Below are 20,478 nucleotides of genomic sequence, written 5' to 3'. Positions count from 1 at the left end.
GAACCATTTGAATCGTTAATTTTTGAGTGTTTTATTGTCTTTAATCAAGTTCTGGTTATTTCATCGATATACATATGAAAAAGGGTGGGTGAGAGGGGACACCCTCAACTAAAGCCTTGATTTACTGCATTCATGTTACGTCTGCTGCCAGCTAATTTTGTTTGTATTTATTTATTCATCAATAAACCCCGTACAGCTCTTATAATATAAGATGGAATCCCGCTGTTTCTTAATATTTTCCACAGTTTGTTCCGATTTATTCAATCAAACGCCATTGTCGTAGTCAATGAATGCAAAAAAGTTGATAAATAGAATTAACGATGTTTTTCTATTAGTTGTTTCACGGTGAAGACACAGTTAGAGCATGATCTGCCTTTTAGAAAACCATGTAGGGCGTCAGATAATACGGTTTCAGCAATTGACGGTTGTCGTTTTGTTAAAAGCCCAGCACACAGTTTACAACATGAACTCAGGCTGATACCTATGTAGTTCACATTCACGTCTGTTTCCTTTATTATCCATTGCGCGCGTAAGTGCTATATTCCACTCGTCAGATATATAACCACTTTGCCATCACATATTCGTAAGACTGAGTATTCTTATTTTTGCAATATCTGGTACGTATATTATAAGTTCTGTATTGATTTGGTCACACCCTGGCGTCTTCCTGTTCTTGCTAGACGTTATTGTATCCAGTTGTTCTTCCAACGTCATTAAATCAACCTTCCTATCTCGTTCAGACAGAACCACCTGTGTATGTTGGGCATCCCTCCACAGTGTTTTATAGTACTGTAACCAATTAAATTCAGATATTGTGTTTATTTGCTTTTACTTATGACTGCTAATAAATATAATAAATTAATTTACGTGTCACTTTGCAGATACGTGTCTGCTGTGGTAGTACGCCCTGAAATCCACGCAGAACAACAACAACAAAGTGGTTCAGCACACTTATGAAGTGCAAATGGACTGCACCATTTTCTTTTGGCTGCTATAGTGGCGTGCTGCGGTATTCTGGTGCGGTAATATCAGTGGATAATGGCGTTGCAGACCTGTATACGCGAACGAACAAAAAAATTGATGAGGACTGGGTCCACAGCCTTAATGCGATTACTGATTCATATCGGTACACATTGTGCACGAAGTATTTATTTTTTATGCAGGTTGATTTATTGTGCTTGCCATTTGGTTCATGAATACGTACAAACTAAACAACAGCGACAGAGTATCATCTGTATTTCACTGCAGTCTAGATTTCAGCTAACAGCGCAGCTGTCTTCAGTTCTAACACCACAAAAATAATATGAAAATAAGACACTGATAAAGCACACTAACCATGAACCAAGTTATTGTTGTACAAAATGCCAACGTTAGTAGCATACATTGACGTTAAAATCTACACTGCGAAGTGAGCAATGTGTACACTGGAAGTATGACTTAGTGTTTGAGCTCAAATGTTGCTTTTCGACATTTAATACATAGAGGTGGGAGCACTATGCTGAGTGTGTCACTCCTAGGTCGCCATATTGCCTTTTATTGAGGAGGCGGCTTTCAAAATCTCCCAAAAAGGGTGCTTCTCATTACCACTCGCTCACTGAGCAACAAGGTGCGAGGAGATTTCTGATGGCCACGTCCTTCATAGAAGGCGTGGTGTCGACGGAGGAGGGGTGCATTCAACCTAGCGGACCCATCCCCGTTTAATAATGGGCGACAGTGTACCATGTTAGTTGAAACCGTACAACAAAAAATCTAAGCCATCTTGCCAGTATTTACAGAGTGTTGACTTTGTAATGTAGTTCTTAACATTAATGTTCTCTGAAATCTGTTAACAAGTATATTATGAACATAACACTGTATTTCAGTTCAGGTAGGCAGAATTTCAGAATTTCATTAGGTATTATTTGCATATATTTCTATTTCTGATTAAATTACGAATACAAATGCATGCATATAATACGTAATAAAATTAAATGTTTTTTTATTATAAAATACAGTAAATACTGGACGATTATAGCTCCGTTGCCAGCTTGTTCTTTTTGTTTTAATATTTTATGCAGTAAAAAGTTTCACGATAATGGACTGCTGTATCGCATTATTTCCTCAATTTCTATTTTGATGTATATGTCTCCTGACAAAATAATATTTTATTATAATTATTTTGTTTAATGTTACGGTTATGTATTAAATTTTTTATCTTAATCTACTTTTTCATACATGAAAAATGGAAATACAGAGCTTTGGCCATCTTACATGGTGTAAACGGAGGTTCTGTAGGTTCTGTAGGTCTCTAAACAAAGGTCCCAGTCTGATTGATGCTTCTACATGCGAAAGTTATATTGTAATGTGCGTCATTGTAACTATGTTGAGTCTCCATGACTACCTGTAATTGTATGTCATTGTGCAAATGACATTTTATACACCTGTGACATGGTTCCATTGTGATGCGCTTTTCGAATATCGGATTGCTGCGTTAGTCTACTTTTTATTTCTTAGTAGTGATGATATTTCTGCTGTTAACTGAAATTTAGATCTGCAATACAATAGAGGTGATATGACGACCGATGCTATCTGTCCAGGATTATATCACGGTCGTGGGGCAAAATTAACTCCGTGGAGTCCAAACTGATGAAATAACTATGACCTAGATCAAGCACATTTCCGAATTAAATTGATGAATTGTTGGAATAACTGTATGTAAGAAGTCTCATATGGTGATTTCTCTTAACCATTTCGCAGTAGTAATTAAAAATTTCTCCAAACTCCACCATGACCTCAATATGTGAGAGTGAATCCTTACCATCTCTATCATGTTGTAACTGGCCAGTTACGAAATCACCACGACAGAGATATCTCTTGACATGCTCCCTGTGGAGCTTTATTACAGTTCAGCATTTTCATTCATTTACAACACTCCCTTGGTGTTAACGACTTACGTGTCGCGGCGTTTGGTTGTGGTTGGAGATGTACAATTCTGTCACAGCTCGCTACGTTTCTCTAGAGAACACCTCCCTGATTCATTCTCAAGATCTTCCTCTCGCAGCAGCTTTTAGCACCAATTCGTTGCTCTGTTGAGATGTTCTAGTGTTGTTAAGTTAAAATTGTAGGAAAGTGAGGAGTTAACCTGCAGTAGAAAGCACAACGTATATTTTAAGTGATGCCATATTCCATTACGGACTTGCCCATTACGCTGTGTTAACACAAAATTTGCTTGTACTCTCTTTGATTACAGTCACACTATCACTTGCTGGTACATGAATCAAATACTGACCAAAATTCGTGTCTGCACACCACAAGTTTAACGGTGTGATTCTCGTATCAGTTGAATATTGTCGTCACAATCGTGGCCTTATACTTTATCCGCGCGTCCTGACTTATCGTTAATAAACAATTAATACAACTGTCTGTTTCACAATGGCTCTCCTGACAAGACCCTTGACTGTGGCTGCATCCATTAGACTCTCGATCAACGATAGTTCCCATGGTAATTAACGCAAAGGCCAGCAGCAAGACGATGCACTGCTGCTCCCGCTACCAGATTGTCAACTACCAGTCAAGAAGTCCTATTTCTTGCCGATACAACGGAGCTTCCGGAAAGAGGACTTCCTCCAATCACAGAAAAGAAAATATTAGTGGAGCCTTGCATAGTCAGCAGCAAGTGAGGATGTTGTTCCCGGGCGGGTGACGCCGTATCACGTTAACCAAACTCCGTAGTACCTCTGATACGTGTCTTTCTGCCCAGATTGTACGTACTGGGACAGACTGCGCCAAATTACGTATGTATTCGATACCCATTTTAACGTAACTGTTTCACACTGATCCCTTGAAGAACAACAAACACCTTTAAGGCACGTGTCGTTTAATGTGTTATCATCTTAAATGTCGCTGATCCAAAACTGTTGTTTAAATTTCCGTCCTTAAAACGATTCTTTTTTCCTAACTACAACTATCCATTGACTCGATTATTATTTGCCGAGCGACAAGGCATGCTAATTGACATTGGACATCATTGTAAACTAGAGGTAAATTAAACGGGAGTGCAGTATTGCCAACAACTTGTCTCGTATTCGGGGGGGGGGGGGGGGGGGGGGCGACGACCGTTCAGTTCCCCGGGTAGCAATTGATATTTTGAATTTCTTTGTCTTTGGTTAAGGTAAATTCTGGGATGATTCCTTGGTGTGGATAATACACATTTCCAATGCCATCGTAGTACTATCCAAGATTTCGCTACATCTCTATTGATCTCACCGTTGATGAGACGCTGAACTCTAATATTCCTCCCTTCCTTCCCTTGGAGCGTATAGCAAATGGAATTATGTTGCAAAGTGGCTTTGATAGGATCAGAGTCCTGTTATTTGTAACAGCGCAGTGTGTTGACCACTCACATTTTCGCCGAGACATGAGTCATAACGTCCCACTCGGGACTAATGGGGCACGAACGAGTTATAACGGCCATTGATGTCAAAGCAGATATATTGACAGACATCTTACTGCTAAGATGAAGAGATGTTGAGTCAGATGTAGTAGCGTCGTTCAGGATGATCCTGTTTATTGTTAGCTTTAATGCTACAGCAGGGACTGGGATGTATGTAAACGGTCTACTGACGACGTAACAGGATTCTAATCAGCTGAGGAAACGGTGCTGAAGTGCTCTCTGACATTCTAACTAGGATTTGCAGCTATCGTGCTATGATTGAAAGTATGCTACCATAAACATTGATTATAACTGTATACTGGAAATATGCCGTCTGCTCTCGATGAAGAAATTAACATAGCTCGTTTAATAACTGTTGCTGAAACTACCGAAACAAAACAAAAGATTCTTAGGCGTATCTAATATATGAAAATCTCACTCTCATTTTCACAATAACTTGAGTGAAAGAAGATAGTAATAGTAGTTAGGTAAAGAACATGTAAAAAGTATGTTTTTAATTCAATCAAATTGCTTGCAAAATTTAATGAATAAACAAGCACAGCACAAACGGCATGAATTCTTTTATGCGGTTGCAGTAATGAATATGTTACTAAATGATACACTGCATGCGAAAAGTGGCGCACAGCTTTCTTTCGCTATTTCACAAGCGACAGACAGACAAGCTGGCTGACAATGGCAGCGTATACTGAGAGAACCTACTACAAAATGACTATAGCCTCAAGTGTCGGTCAACACCACACAAGAGACTGGTGGAATGGGTGGAGGGTATCTGATACGCAAAGTAGCACAGGGATATTTTCACTATTTATATTCATTCGGGACAGATAGGTGAAATAATTTGCACTTAGGGTAATTCATTGCAGCTGTGGGCTGAACGTAACTGTACTCATTCATTTTACAGCAGGAACTAACAGGGATCTGAGCTCTTTGCCAATAATTCATTTCCTCATTACTAGAGAGAGAAAGAGAGAGGGAGAGAGAGAGCGCAAAGTAAATTCTATAAGCATACGTGTATAAGTCTATTCAGAGCTACGAAGCTCAATACTTCTAGCCTCTGCTGTTACATGGAGAACACAAATCAAACGTCTGATGTTATAAATCCTTAACGTGAACGACCTCACTTCACTTTCTGCCGCTGTCAGAAATAACGAAATTTTAGGTATAATAGCGTGTAGCATGGCATCATCAGTAGAATTAACTAAGGGATATTAAGTGGCATTTGGAGTAGTTAGGGATCACTACGATGATTTTCACGTCATATGATAAATATTACGCAGACATTTCAGCAGAAGTATTTATTTTGTGTTATTCGTTAAAAGACGGTTCGTTAAATCAGGTGAACATAGCATACCTAATTCGAGAGGACGATAAGCTTTCTAATCAGTGAAGATTTCCTAACCATAGTAGGTTTAATTTTAGGAAATAGGAAATGAAACCTTTCAGTTGTGATTATTTTTGTACAATATCCACTCACGTTGAATAGGTATTCGATCTTTCTAGGTAGTGTCCTTGGGGCCTCTTGGGACTGAGTTCCTGTATAATGCCACTCGATTTCCTACAGTGGAAATCCAGTTTTGGACCTACCACTATTTTTTATTTTTTGTCTTTTGAACGGTTGGCAGTCTTGTCAGTTAATCAGGGATTCCATCCTGACGTTGCAGCTTTTATTTTCTTGTCCTTCGGCGATTTAGTTTCCATTCTAAATTGATGAAGAATGTTGGGTCTTCCCTATATCCCCAGTGTTGATCATCTTATGATCTGAGATATATATTCACCTGACGATGTTGTTGTAACCAGTCTGAGGCGTACAAGAAGAGTTTTCGTACAAGTGAAGCTGTTTCCGAGTTTCCAGCTTTTATTTTAAATATTTAATACTGTAAGCCATGTATTAGAATCTGCCTATATATCCTGAAGCAGTGTAACTTGTGGCGCGCAGATTACCCGGACTATATTTATCCTGTATTTAAGAACGGGAGAACTTAACGATTTCCTACTAACTTCACACGTAATTGCCGGCCGCGGTGGTCTCGCGGTTCTAGGCGCGCAGTCCGGAACCGTGCGACTGCTACGGTCGCAGGTTCGAATCCTGCCTCGGGCATGGATGTGTGTGATGTCCTTAGGTCAGTTAGGTTTAAGTAGTTCTAAGTTCTAGGGGACTGATGACCACAGCTGTTAAGTGCCATAGTGCTCAGAGCCATTTGAACCATTTGAATCACACGTAATTTGAAACTTTTGTGAAACTTTTCCACTGACGTCCCACACAAAATGATGAAAGGAAGGAGGTTTATCACTTACTATACTTTCGTTGTTTATGCAGTAAAACTGCAGCATCTGGCATGATATTTTAATTTATCACTTATTTACCACTAATTCAATTCGCAGCCCGTTTTGCCGACAGCATCAATGAATACCAGCGAATGTACCTGAAAAATTACATGATTACATGGCACGGGTCATGTGATGTTTTATGCATGGGAATTCCATTGTTTAAGGAAACAGGTTCTATCAGGTTTCGGGAGATTACTGGTGGTATACTAGACGACCTGCCCCATCGTGCAGACGGGACCCCACTGGAATTGTAAGGCCTCTAGCGGTTCTTTTGTCATCCAGTCAACAACCACTTCACGTGATTTGGACTCAGTCTCTCACCACGTCCAGAGGGCGTACTACTGCTTCTTACTTTCTTTGGCAGAAATGAGAGATTGCCTGCATGTAACAAAACGTAATTCACACATTGCAACCCAGAGGATGGCCTCTGATTGACGTCACTGGTCAGTTCTCTCTGCGTTCTGATGATATATTGGCGTAACAGACTGTTCAGATCGGGCGCCATGTGACTTTGTGAGGGCCAAAATTAAGAGGCGTGTAACCTGACTGATTCTAGACATACTGTGCCAGGAAATAGTGACTGTCATCGGTCAGTAGCACTCACTATGTATCGTATTAGCGGACAAAATGCGTAGTTCGTTCGCATGTTGATAAACTGTTGCACTGGTGAAAAGTACGTCAACTTTACCGCATCGTATAACATTACCTCACAAATGGAAGTATATTGTTCTTTGAATGAGAACAGAGTAAAATAAGAACCTGCCTTTACTCAGTGGGTGAGATATCATCTGCCATTGCGATCAGCAAGGAAATTCGCCAGCAACTTCTGGTGCTTGACTAATTGTTTCTTTTACTAATTGTTTCTTTTGACGATATTACCTGTATAACAGATTCGTATACGCACCATCTCTTTTGGCTACTAAAATGCAAGTTTCAGTTGCTTAATAAGTTAAAAATATTGACTTCAATCCCTTAGTGGTGTACTGCATGCCTGAGAGCATGCACGTCAAAGCTCCATCTTTTTTTTTCAATTAAAAGGATTACTAAACTTTTGGAAGAATATTAGGTCCATAGAACAGTAACTGACACGTATTAAACAATTTTAATATTTCTTTTAGACACAGTAACTGCTTTTACGTATGACCGGTTTCAGCCATATAATGGCTGTCTACTGAAAGCATTGTAATTAGCAAACATATGATGAGTTGATATATGTTGTCCAGTATGACAACATGTGCCCTGTTTCAGCCATCATACTGTGACTAAAGCCTCCAACACAACTGGCGACAAAGTTGTGCAACATTGTATACCGATAGTTCCGATAGTCGAGGGTCCACAGCTTCAGAGTCAGTTTCACTACAGAAATCGGCAAATGTTAAAGGAAACAGGTTGACACTGGGATCAAGCAGAGAAGACCAGACAGAAAACAACTAAAGCAACAACAATGGTACAAATTTATGTATTGGTGTATTGGTGTATTAATATGTGGATGAAAACTTACTGGATATGTATACTTCTAATTCTTCGTAGAAATAATAATAATACTTATGTATACATAAATATGTAATATTTCTCATTGTTGTATAGATAAAAATCAGTGTACTGCAGTGTCTACCTTGCGAAATTAAATAAGACGTATTTACGTCATTGGCAGACTATCTTCATCGCTTTCACCGCTATCCATTCGTCGATTTTCCTTGGGTTCCATGGCTCTATAGTGCATACTCTAGTGGGTGGTAAACAAACAACTCTTTTTTTCTTTTTTCGGAAAGTACATTTTTGTACTTACACAACTTTTTGTGCTCTCTCCTGAACTGTGATTTTTAATTCTGTATTTTTCCCATGTGTTATGATATTTGGTATTTTTTGCCAAATGGGACATAGAATTCCTCCTTTTGTTTCTGTTTTTCTAGTCTAGGCCTGTCACATCCCACAGATATTATCTATTTCCAGTTGCAACGGTTCTTTCGCGTTCTCGTCAATACAGTATCAGAACATTTAAGTTCTACCACTGTAAAGACGGGAGATCCTCGATTCGGAATGTCAGAACTGTGTAGTAAGTAGCGGCAGGAACACCACCACAAAATTACGCAGCACTAACACTCCATGTAATCGACTCTTGGAGAGAGATTTTAACCGTGTTCAACCTAATGGTAAAGCATCGAACTATTTTTCTCCGAATCATACTGTTTGTGGCAAAAGCAGTGAGAATAATTACTTTTGGAAACCTTTTATCAGACACAGTCTGTTATAACAATAAACTGTTTCGCCTAATAAAACGGCCGCCAGCCCATATTGGCAACAGTGTCTACACAAAAAGATGAAGTCAATTTTCGACACTGAATAAATAACTACTTTCACTTACTACGTAATTTAAGCACAACCACTTAATTTCCGTTTACTGCAGTCACTTGGCAGTAAGTACTATTAAACCCACTTTTTGTTACTTATGGAATTTACCACTATACTTCAGTAATTATTTAAAGAAGACACACACAAATGTTTCAACAAGGATACAAAAAATATATTAAACTTATGGTTATCATTCATATGACCAAAACTATTATTTAACACGACTAAATTTCGTTTCTTTAAAACTGTTATTTGTTAACGTTTCACTAACACCAATATTTGTCTGGCTTTCTTTGACGAAGCAACACGAACAATTGCTGTTAAGATTGTTGCATTTAAACAATTATGTTACTTTACTTTCACAAATACTATTGAAAACGTATCCTCATGGTCACGCAAAGTGGTGGCCCTTAAACTGATACGTGCACACTTTAGTATTCAATAATGATTTTCAGAATTTACTACCAAAACAGTAGTATTGCCAGTAATTCACTATTATTCAAGCTTCAATAAACATCAGGATAAATAGGAAAATTACGGTTAAACACAAAGGTACATTTAACATTTATATTCCACTGATTGAAGGTGGATGGTTCATACTGTGATACATTTCTAAATAAAATACTTTGCTGTTATTGATGTCGAAGGTAGCGTGAGGCGGTGCTGCATAGTAACATTGCGCAGGTATGGCTCTTGATGTACATAGCTCTGTCTTCCTCTTGGTGGCGACGATAAAATTGCAAATTTCTGAGCTACTAATTTATTGCCGTACTGCGCCAATCATGTAGAACACATCCGAGGCCAAAACCCAGTCTTGCAAGTAAATTCTGAGCCTCTAGTGCTTGACCAACGTAATGCATGTTCACCACTTGCAGGGCAGCTACCGACTTGCGCGCCAATTCTTACTCACGCGCCCCACCACCTTTTCCATTCCACCACAGAACGGAGTTCCGTTCTACCTATGATCCCTACACCTTTTCAATTGACACTTCTGCTTACAAAAACCCTCAGTATGAACCACCTACAATTGCATGACAGCATATACATACAAAATTGAGATAATTAATTACAGTTGTACTTGAAATATTACATAATTATTTACAAAATATGTTTTAATATATTTATTTCACCTACGTCAAAGAGGTTATTTTAAACACATAAACTACATTTAACAAAAGCTTACTCTCGTTATAGTATATGCTTAATTTTTCAAAATTATTGCAGAACAAAAGAAAAATTAAAATATACAGATTATGGCAGTATTATATTTACAATAGCATTACACAATCTCCTAACTAGAAATTGACTCTAAGGGCTTACGGACTACAGTAAGTCCTGTCACATTGTCACGTGTTCCCTGTTTCGATGGCGAACCTGAGGCTAGTGATGTTTGTATCACGACGGTCGTGTAGCACAAGAAGAATGTCGCCGAACATTCCTGAAACATGTCCCACTACACGTTTTCAGCTACCTTGTAGCTAGGTGTGTAAGAGGCTTAAGACTTACCGTTTGTTAAGATGGCCAGTGCATAGCTGTAAAGAGTATCAGAAAAAACTTCGTACTGTGTGTAGAAGAAATAATATTTTTTGTAACATTCGAGATTTGTGACTTACTTTTAGAAAATGCATATTGGAAATCCTGAGAAGTATCGACAATGTTAAGTGGCAGCCCCTGACGTTTCCTTCTTTTGTGTGCAGCTGGCGGGTCGCAGCCGCCTGGGGGCAGTGCTGCCAACCAACTGGGAGTCGGAGGGTCAGCCCCCTACTTCGACAGGTCGGCGTCGCGCAACGTGACGGCCCTGCTGGGGAAGACGGCTTACCTCAACTGCAGGGTCTACAACCTCGGCAACAAGACGGTAAGCAGCCCAGCTGCGAGGCGTTTTGCTAAATTTTCTTCCACGCTTCCTGGTGCAGTATCATGTGCCTGTGCAACGTGTATTGACTAGAGCCCATATTATAATCACATACTCTTTTCCTTAGATGGACTTTCCTTATAACAAAAACTAAAATGCTGACGAATTACACTGGAAGGACACTCTGCCAGGCACTTAAATGTGGTTTGCAAAGTATCCATGCAGATGTTATTTCAAATTTTTCCGAGGGACGTTCATTCTTTCATTCTACATCAGTTTCTGTTGAAAAAATACAGAATTTGTTGTGGGACTTCGTGGAATGTTTCCGCTTCAACCCCTATAGCTTCATGAGGTTTCGATAGGTGGTGACGCTCTACATAGTCGTCAGAATGTTGTCTGTAACAAAATAGATTTCTAAGCAGAGATGTCACAGAGTTTTGGAAAACCAGCATTGCGCATAATCACAGGCGGTTTCAGAATGCCTACAGACAATTGGCCGAGAACAAAAGTGTGGTGAGACATTGGGCGAGGCGTCTGCCATCATTGCAAACGAGATGGCGTTAACCTGACCGGTCACCCGCGTGCCTGTCGGCTGCACCCAGGTGCGACTCCTGCGAAGTTGGAACACTCTAATATGAGGTGATCGACTGATCACATTCAAACACCTCGTTGCACCGCGGGACGTCTCTGTTGGTAATGGTCAGTATACTTCATTGATCTGTTCTTCCTCATCCACCCTATAGCCTGGGCCTCGCGTTGTCTCACTTCCACCAACTTGGAGCAATAAAGGATGCACACTCTGAAAAGCAGTACTTGGATGATGTGGAGGTTATTTAAACAGCAAAACACTGGCTCGGACGCTGGCCAGTAGAATCACACGACGCGGGCGTAGGGGCCTTTCGAGTGAGGTAGCGTAAGGTTGTCGCACTGAACAAAGATTATGTTGGAAAATCGGGATTTTTAGTCAAAAAGTAGGGAATAATATGGTGTACTGGAAGCCTGAATACGACCAAGCTCCTTTCAGAAAAAAATGTGTAGCATTACTTATTGAATGCCATTAATTTTACGTATTTTTAGGTATAATACACAGTTCACACCATACTAAAGAATTTTTCGTATTTTAATATTTTTGCGGACTTGTCTTCCATTTTCTAAGCCCCATACAGGAAAAATTTGAAGTTTCATTCCTATGTTTACAAACCACTAGCAGGCAAACAGGAAACGAACGACTACACAGATTGGAGTTCACATCATTAATCATTGTTTATTGAAACATATGTATTTAAGAAAAATAACTTAAATTACGTAGGTTAACGGGATTAAAAGCCACACATTGAAGTTTTAAAATTTAAGAAATTACACACCTTGGTTTGGTGGCAGTTTAAACAAGGCAATAGTTAAAGGCAAAATCTATATCTGACAGCGGTTCTTAGATTTAAGACTCAGAATTTCCAGCTATACGAACCACAACTCACAAAATGCTTCAACAAATCAACAAGTAATTAACATTTGGAAACAGATGGCACTTTAAGACTCTTCTCAAAATGTTAAAAACATAATAGCTATACAGGAAGGCAGAGCAACTTATAGCTGCCTCGAGACAACAAGGAAAAAAACAACTTAAAATACACCTCTAATGTAACAAAGTAAGCAGGACGGCACCCGTGGTCTTGGGGTAACGTGCTTGAGTCATAATCTAATAGGTCTTCGGTTCCGGGTTCGAATCCCGCCGATGCCTCAATTCTGATTAATAATCATCGTTGGCAACCGAAGACTTCCAGCATAAGAAGTCACCCTCATTCTGCAAACGGCCTCGTCAAAGAGGGCGGAGGAAAGGCTAGAGGTTCATGGCACACTGTTGTTCGTGGGGAGGAAAATTGCCTCTAAAGATGGAATAACCAACGAGGATCAACGGTATGACAATGCAGAAGGCAATGGAAACCACTACATTAAAGACAAGTAACGTGTATTCACAGCACACGAGGCCTATAATTGAGTAAGCGTCGTGATGATCTCTCCTTTGGCAAAAGGTTCCGGAATAGTCCCCCGATCGGGCTCAGGGAGAAGACTGCCAAGCGGAGGTTACCATGAGGAAAGCTTGAATAATTAACGAAATAATAACGTTCTACGAGTCGGGGCATGGAATGTCAGAAGCCTGAACGTGGTAGGGAAACAAGAAAATCTGAAAAAGGAAATGAAAAGTCTCAGTCTAGATATAGTGGGGGTCAGTGAAGTGAAGTGGAAAGAGGACAAAGGTTTCTCGTCAGATAAGTATACGGTAATATCAGTAGCAGCAGAAGATTGTATAACGGGAGTAGGATTCGTTATGAATAGGGAGGTAGGGCAGAGAGTGTGTTACTGTGAACATTTCAGTGATAGGGTTGTTCTTCTCAGAATCAACAGCAAAACAACACCAACAACGATAGCTCAGTTGTGCATGCAGACGTTGCAAGCTGCAGATGAAGAGATAGAGAAAGTCTATGAGGATATTGAAAGGTTAAAACACTATGTAAAAGGGAGATGAAAATCTAATAGCCATGGGGGACTGGAATGCACTTGTAAGGGAAGGAGTAGAAGAAAAGGTTACAGGAGAATATGGGCTTGGGACAAGGATTAAAAGAGGAAAAGATTAATTTAGTTGTGCAATAAATGTCAGCAAGTAATAGTGAACACACTTTTCAGGAATCACAAGAAAACGAAGTATAGTTGGAAAAGGAAGTGATGCGGGAAGACTTCAGTTAGATTACATCATGATCAGAGAGAGATTCCGAAATCAGATACTGGATTGTAAGGCTTACCCAGGAGCAGATATAGACTCAGATCACGACGTAGTAATAATGAAGAGTAGGCTGAAGTTCAAAACATAGGAAGAATCAATACGTAAGTACTAAGGAACAACATAAACGCTTCTTGTTCTCTAAGGCTATAGATACAGCAATAAGGAATAGCTCAGTAGGTAGTACAGGTGAAGAGTAATAGACATCCCTAAAAAGGACTAGAACAGGAGTTGGGAAAGAAAACATAGGTACTAAGTAGTTAACTACAAAGAAACCACGGGTAACAGAAGAAGTAATTCAACTGATCGATGAAAAGAGGAAGTACAAAAATGTTCCAGAGACTCAGGTATACAGAAATACAATTCACTGAGGAATGAAATAAGTAGGAAGAGCAGGGAAGCTAAGACGAAATGGCTGCATAAATAATGTGAAGAAATCGAAAATGAAATGATTGTCGGTAGGATTGACTCAGCATACAGGAAAGTTAAAACAACCTTCGGTGTCATTGAAAGCAAGGGTGTTAACATTAAGAGTGCAACGGGAATTCCATTGGTAAAATGCAGAGGAGAGGGCGGATAGGTGGAAAGAATACATTGAAAGCCTCTATGAGAATAAGATTCGGCTGACGTGATAGAAGAAGAAACAGGAGTCGATTCAGAAGAGATAGGAGATCCCGTATTAGAATCGGAATTTAAAAGAGCTTTGGAGAACTTAAGATCAAATAAGGCAGAAGGGCTAGATAACATTCCATCAGAATTTCTAAAATCGTTGTGAGAAGTGGCAACAAAACGACTATTCACGTTGGTGTTTTGAATGTACGAGTCTGGTGGCATACCATCTGACTTTCGGAAAAACACCATCCACACAATTGCGAAGACGGCCAAAGCTGACAAGTGCGAGAATTATCGCACAATCAGTTTAACATCTCATGCATCTTGTAAGCTCATGCTTACAAGAATAATATACAGAAGAATGGAAAAGAAAATTAAAGGTTGCGCAAGATGACGATCAGTTTGGCTTTAGGAAAGCTAAAGGCACGAGGGTGGCAATTCTGATGTTGCGGTTAATAATGCAAGAAACACTAAAGAAAAATCAAGACACGTTCATAGGATTTGTCGACCTGGAAAAAGCCTTAGACAATGGAAAATTTTGGAAGATGTTCGAAATTCTGAGAAAAGTAGGGGTAAGCTGTAGGGAGAGACGGGTCATATACAATATGTACAACAGCCAAGAGGGAATAATAAGAGTGGACGACCTAGAACGAAGTGCTCTTATGAAAAAGGGTGTAAGACACTGATGTAGTCTTTCGCCCCTACTGTTCAATCTGTACATCGAGGAAGCAATCATAGAAATAAAATAAAAGTTCAGGAGGGGAATTAAAATTCAGGGTGAAAGGATATCAATAATACGCTTCGCTAATGACATTGCTATCCTGAATGAAAGTGAGGAGAATTACATGATCTACTGGAGTGAACAGTGTAATGAGTACAGAATAGGGATGGAGAGTAAATCGAAGAAAGACGAAGGTAATGAGAAGTAATTAGGAATGAGAAAAGCGAGATACATAATATGAGGATCGATAGTCACGAAGTAGCTGAAGTTAAGGAATTCTGGTACCTAGGCAGTAGAATAACCCGTGACGGACGGAGCAAGGAGGTCATCAAAAGCAGACCAGCAATGGCAAATAGGGCATTCCTGGTCAAGAGAAGTCTACTAATATCGAATATCGGCCTTAATTTGAGGAAAAAATTTCTGAGAATGCACGTTTGGAGTACAGCATTGTATGGTAGTGAAACATGGACTGTGGGAAATCCGGAACAGAAAAGAATCGAAGCATTTGACATGTGGTGCTACAGACGAAAGTTAAAAATTAGGTGGACTGATAAGGTAAGGAATGAGGAGGTTCTGTGCAGAATCGGAGAGGAAAGGAATATGTGGAAAACACTGATAAGGAGACGGGGCACGATGATAGGACCTCTGTTAAGAGAGAATGACTTCCATGGTACTAGATGGAGCTATAGAAGGCAAAAACTGTAGAGGAGGACAGAGAGTGGAATACATCCAGCAAATAACTGAGGTAGTAGGTTGCAAGTGCTAATCTGAGATGAAAAAGTTGGCACAGGAGATGAATTCGTGGCGGGCCGCATCAAAGCATCCAGAAAAATGATGAAAAAAAAAGCAGCTGCACAAATTTATAGAGCTGCCTTCAGGCAGACAGAGCAAGTTCCTTAAATCTCGCCCCATTGAGCAGTTATGCAATTAATAAGAGAACGAGTGTGCATAGAAAATGAACAAATGTGTGTGAAATCTTGTGGGACTTATCTGTTAAGGTCATCAGTCCCTAAGCTTACACTCTACTTAACCTAAATTATCCAAAGCGAAGTGTTGGCAGAAGAGCCAACACTGTGTTGCTAGAGGAGGCCGAAATGCACGCGTTTAATTACACGCTGACTGGCGTGAGGTCTGGAACAGTTAAGGGAATTAATAGTAGCAAATAAAGTACGTAGTTGATATAATACTTAACTTTAATCCACAATTGGTGTACATCGCTCTTGACGGTACATGTTATAATCTCAATATCAAATGCTATGGCGCCTTGCTAGGTCGTAGCAAATGACGTAGCTGAAGGCTAAGCTAACTATCGTCTCGGCAAGTGAGAGCATAGTTGTCAGTGATCCATCTCTGGCTAAGTCGGCTGTACAACTGGGGCGAGTGCTAGTACGTCTCTCTAGACCTGCCGTGTGGCGGCGCTCGGTCTGCCATCACTGACAGTGGCGACACGCGGGTCCGTCGTATACTAACGGACCGCGGCCGAATTGAAGGCTACCACCTAGCAAGTGTGGTTTCTGGCGGTGACACCACACAAAGGACAAACACACAGACCCATGCCCGAGGAGGACTCGAACCCCCGCCGGGACCAGCCGCCCAGTCCATGACTGCAGCGCCCTGGACCTCTCGGCTAATCCCGCGCGGTGAGTGTGCACAGATTGATATAACTTCCTTCAGGCAGACAGTGAAAATTATCTTAAGGTATAAGTGATTCAATTGGTGAACGTATATGCATAACGTCTCGAGAACGCCATTTAAAAAGGAGAACCAATAATTAGTACTCAGAACCAATTTGTAACAAAAGGTAAAGATATAAGTAAATAAATAACTAAAAGGTGTGAAAAGCCCACTATATGAAAACATTTAAATATCAAACAGAGGAACAATTACATCTTATCAGCTGTAACTAGCCCTGAAACAGTGAATAAATTTGTTCTACTCTTCAGTTCACAAATGGATAGTGAACAAACACATAAGAAACCTTCGGAGAGTAATAACCCTCAATAGTTTTACACGCCTTTGCTTTTTTACACCCAGTGAACCTCAAATGTACATGTTAGTTATTATCAACGGGTTGTGATTTCCCAAGCCCGGATGACATCTCACTATGACACACGCGATTCATATACAACCCACCAACGTGCGGTCATCCTAATAGGACTCTACACTATGTCCAACAGTAGCACCTGTCTCGAAAAAGCCCCAAACATCACAAAGTACACAATTTCAATACATATTTCAAACATTAATTTACATAACTTGGCCGGCCGCGGTGGTCTCGCGGTTCTAGGCGCTCAGTCCGGAACCGCGCAACTGCTACGGTCGCAGGTTCGATTCCTGCCTCGGGCATGGATGTGTGTGATGTCCTTAGGTTAGTTAGGTTTAAGTAGTTCTAAGTTCTAGGGGACTGATGACCACAGATGTTAAGTCCCATAGTGCTCGGAGCCATTTGAAACATTTTTTACATAACTTGAGTGAAGACAACCCAAGGCTAGCCGGCGGCAACACATTCCACGAAGCCGATGTACAGAGGCCACGTTAACAGCCACAATACGAGCAGCACGCACTGAGTCCAGGTCCAAGACAGTCAAAGCGTGCCACAACAGGAGAAAACTGGAACAGACTAAGAGTGCGTTTAAATTCAGCCTGATTCTCACTTAATACAACCCTGTGACCACAGTACTTGTGCAGTCAACGGACACTTAGATGGGTCCCCTTCAAAAACTTGGTCTAAGGCTAAACATGGTCGCACTTAAATCAGTGTACCAGAAAATTGAACTAAGCTCTGCCCGAACAGGTCATGAAGGCCCAACCGTACCGAACGGACGCCGTGTCATCAGCCCACAGGCGTGACTGGATGCGGATGTGGAGGGGCATGTGGTCAGCACACCGCTTTCCCGACGTCGCTTTAGGACCCCGGAGCCGCTACCTAAAAAATGGCTCTGAGCAGTATGGGACTTAACTTCTGACGTCATCAGCCCCCTAGAACTTAGAACTACTTAAACCTAACTAACCTAAAGACATCACACACATCCATGCCCGAGGCTGGATTCGAGCCTGCGACCGTAACGGTCGCGCGGTTCCATACTGTTGCGCATAGAACCGCTCGGGCACTCCGGCCGGAGGAATCACTACCTATCGATCAAGTAGGTCCTCGTAAAACACTGTAAAGGATTACCAAACCATCGAATCTACAACTGAACGTGGGAAATTGAACTGCAATAACAAGTGTCTCCGGGTACGACACGTTATCCTAACCCCTTTCAATCCAGCGTCTCAAGGTATTCAGTCGCGCAACACGACTCAAACGAATTTATCGGATCGGAAAGCTCCTTGCATAACGAGGTTTCCACCGGGGAGAACCAACAGAAAATTCAAATAGCCAAGACAACATCAGTATTGCATCTTATGTTAATACCCGTGCCCACAACTATTAAATAGAAAGACATTTGCCGGCCGGAATGGCCGTGCGGTTCTAGGTGCTACAGTCTGGAACTGAGCGACCGCTGCGGTCACAGGTTCGAATCCTGCCTCGGGCATGGATGTGTGTGATGTCCTTAGGTTAGTTAGGTTTAATTACTTCTAAGTTCTAGACGACTGATGACCTCAGAAGTTAAGTCGCATAGTGCTTTTAACCATCAAAGAAAGACATTTAAAGGGCTTCTAATCACTCCACGGCACGTCAACTTCGGCCGAACGGCACCTACTGATCACGGGCTCTGCGCAGCTTATCCTCCTATTCACACTGTTGGGCCATTTAATTTTTCCAGTAGTCTCTCTAATTTTCCATTGTTGCATCCTGCCGTCGAGCAGGCATGCAGGCTTCTCGAAAATTTTGGTGCCGTGCACCAGTTGCAGGAAGCGTTCATACTACAAATCACGTGTGCTGTCCCGTGTTCCGGTTTCACCAACATACGTCGCTGCTATCACTACGAAGTCTGTAGACGTATTTAGATTTCATGGAGCTGCTCAGAAATGTTGACTTAATTCCTCAGAAGAGCAGTATATCCTCCACATGGTATAACGTAAAGCGGACTAGCAACAAGAAGTTTTTCCCCGGATCATTTTCATATTTTTTCTTTGCTATGAGATACAGGTATCAGTGTTACTGATAAAATGTAGACTAGAAGCTAGATTAAGAAAAGAGGATATAGAAAATGACCTTCAAATATTTGCAACAACTATATAAGCAGATATTCTAAAACAGTTATGTACCCATAGGAGTAAAGGACGTAGGTCGGCCTGGAGAACAATGGAGCTAGGAACCTGAAATGGAACAGGTCCCACGAACCTACTCCATGAAAGTAAATGATGACGATGTTGACGACGGGGAACCTGGCTCTCCAGCGATTTACAAAAACATACATACATACAATAGACAATAAGTTCATTGTTTGAGGGCCAGCAGTATGTTACGGCTTGTGAACTATAGACCATAATAAACTTCTGTTCCTTCTGATCATGAGTGTATTCTTGTGTGTTTGTAATGAAACATTTGCCTAAGGTACGTTACGCTGCGTATTATGGAGACAAGTCGATCTTGTCTTTATTAGGCAGTCTGAGGACGTCTTCTTATTGTAAACGTAATAGTGCTCCGCAAACATACAAAAACTGACTACAGGCGATGGTTCTCCGACTTCGTTAAATGTATGAAACGGGTCAGGCACACTTAGTTCCAGTTTCCTTCTTTGTTGTTGTTGTTGTCACTGTTGTCATCGCATATTATCGGGAGCGCGATGTAAGGGTCGTTTGGGTCCGTAAACTATCGATATCTTGCCTTACAAGTATTTTAAAATCATCTTTCTGGAGTTCTGTTACTAGTGTAGAATCGTTGGCTTGTTCCAGAAAACCTTCTGAATAATGTGTGTTCATATACTCAGGAATGAATTTCCACTCAGCAACATTCTCACACAATCAATCCTGTGAGTATTTCAAAGAAACTCTCCTTCCTACCTTGTCAGACTAGTACGCATTGAAAGAAGGATATCACGGAGAAACAATCTCGTTACAGCGAAGAGGATTCTTCAGAATGAATCTCTCGTCCTGATTTGCATTATGCGCTGTTTCGAAATTTCTGAGAAGGTTTACTAGTAGATGAGAGGCTGAATTAAACCTCTGAGGATGGTATTTCTACGCCAGACATTTAATTATTTCCCTTTTTTCCCTTCAGTTTTCACCTTTTATCTTTCCTCTTTGATCTGACATACTTCATCTAAGCTTTCGCTATGCAATTTCCGTTGTTTTCGGTCACTATCAATTACTTCCACAATACGGTGCCGACATAAATAGAACTCGATAAAATTTCAGTTTCTTTTTACTCCTTCAAATTATTATACAACCAAATTATTTCTTTAATACTTTTAACTTAAATTTACATTGCAGTTATATCTGAACGTGTGTGAAATCTG

The 20,478-nt window shown here is 40.6% G+C and overlaps 1 protein-coding gene across 1 annotated transcript in view; it reads left to right on the top strand.

Moving 5' to 3' along the window:
* Positions 1 to 10,629: 10,629 nt before the first annotated feature.
* Positions 10,630 to 20,478, top strand: part of LOC126095624 (zwei Ig domain protein zig-8-like) — a 529,063-nt gene continuing 519,214 nt past the window's right edge. The window contains exons 1-2 of the mRNA XM_049910390.1: positions 10,630 to 10,636; positions 10,810 to 10,967. Coding sequence (XP_049766347.1) covers positions 10,630 to 10,636; positions 10,810 to 10,967 — 165 coding nt within the window. The remainder of the gene's footprint in view (positions 10,637 to 10,809; positions 10,968 to 20,478) is intronic.

The sequence above is a fragment of the Schistocerca cancellata genome, chromosome 8 (assembly GCF_023864275.1).
Source record: "Schistocerca cancellata isolate TAMUIC-IGC-003103 chromosome 8, iqSchCanc2.1, whole genome shotgun sequence".
Classification (NCBI taxonomy): Eukaryota; Metazoa; Arthropoda; class Insecta; order Orthoptera; family Acrididae; genus Schistocerca; species Schistocerca cancellata.
The sequence above is the reverse complement of the archived record's forward strand: the minus strand, read 5'-3'. Positions and strand labels throughout refer to the sequence as shown.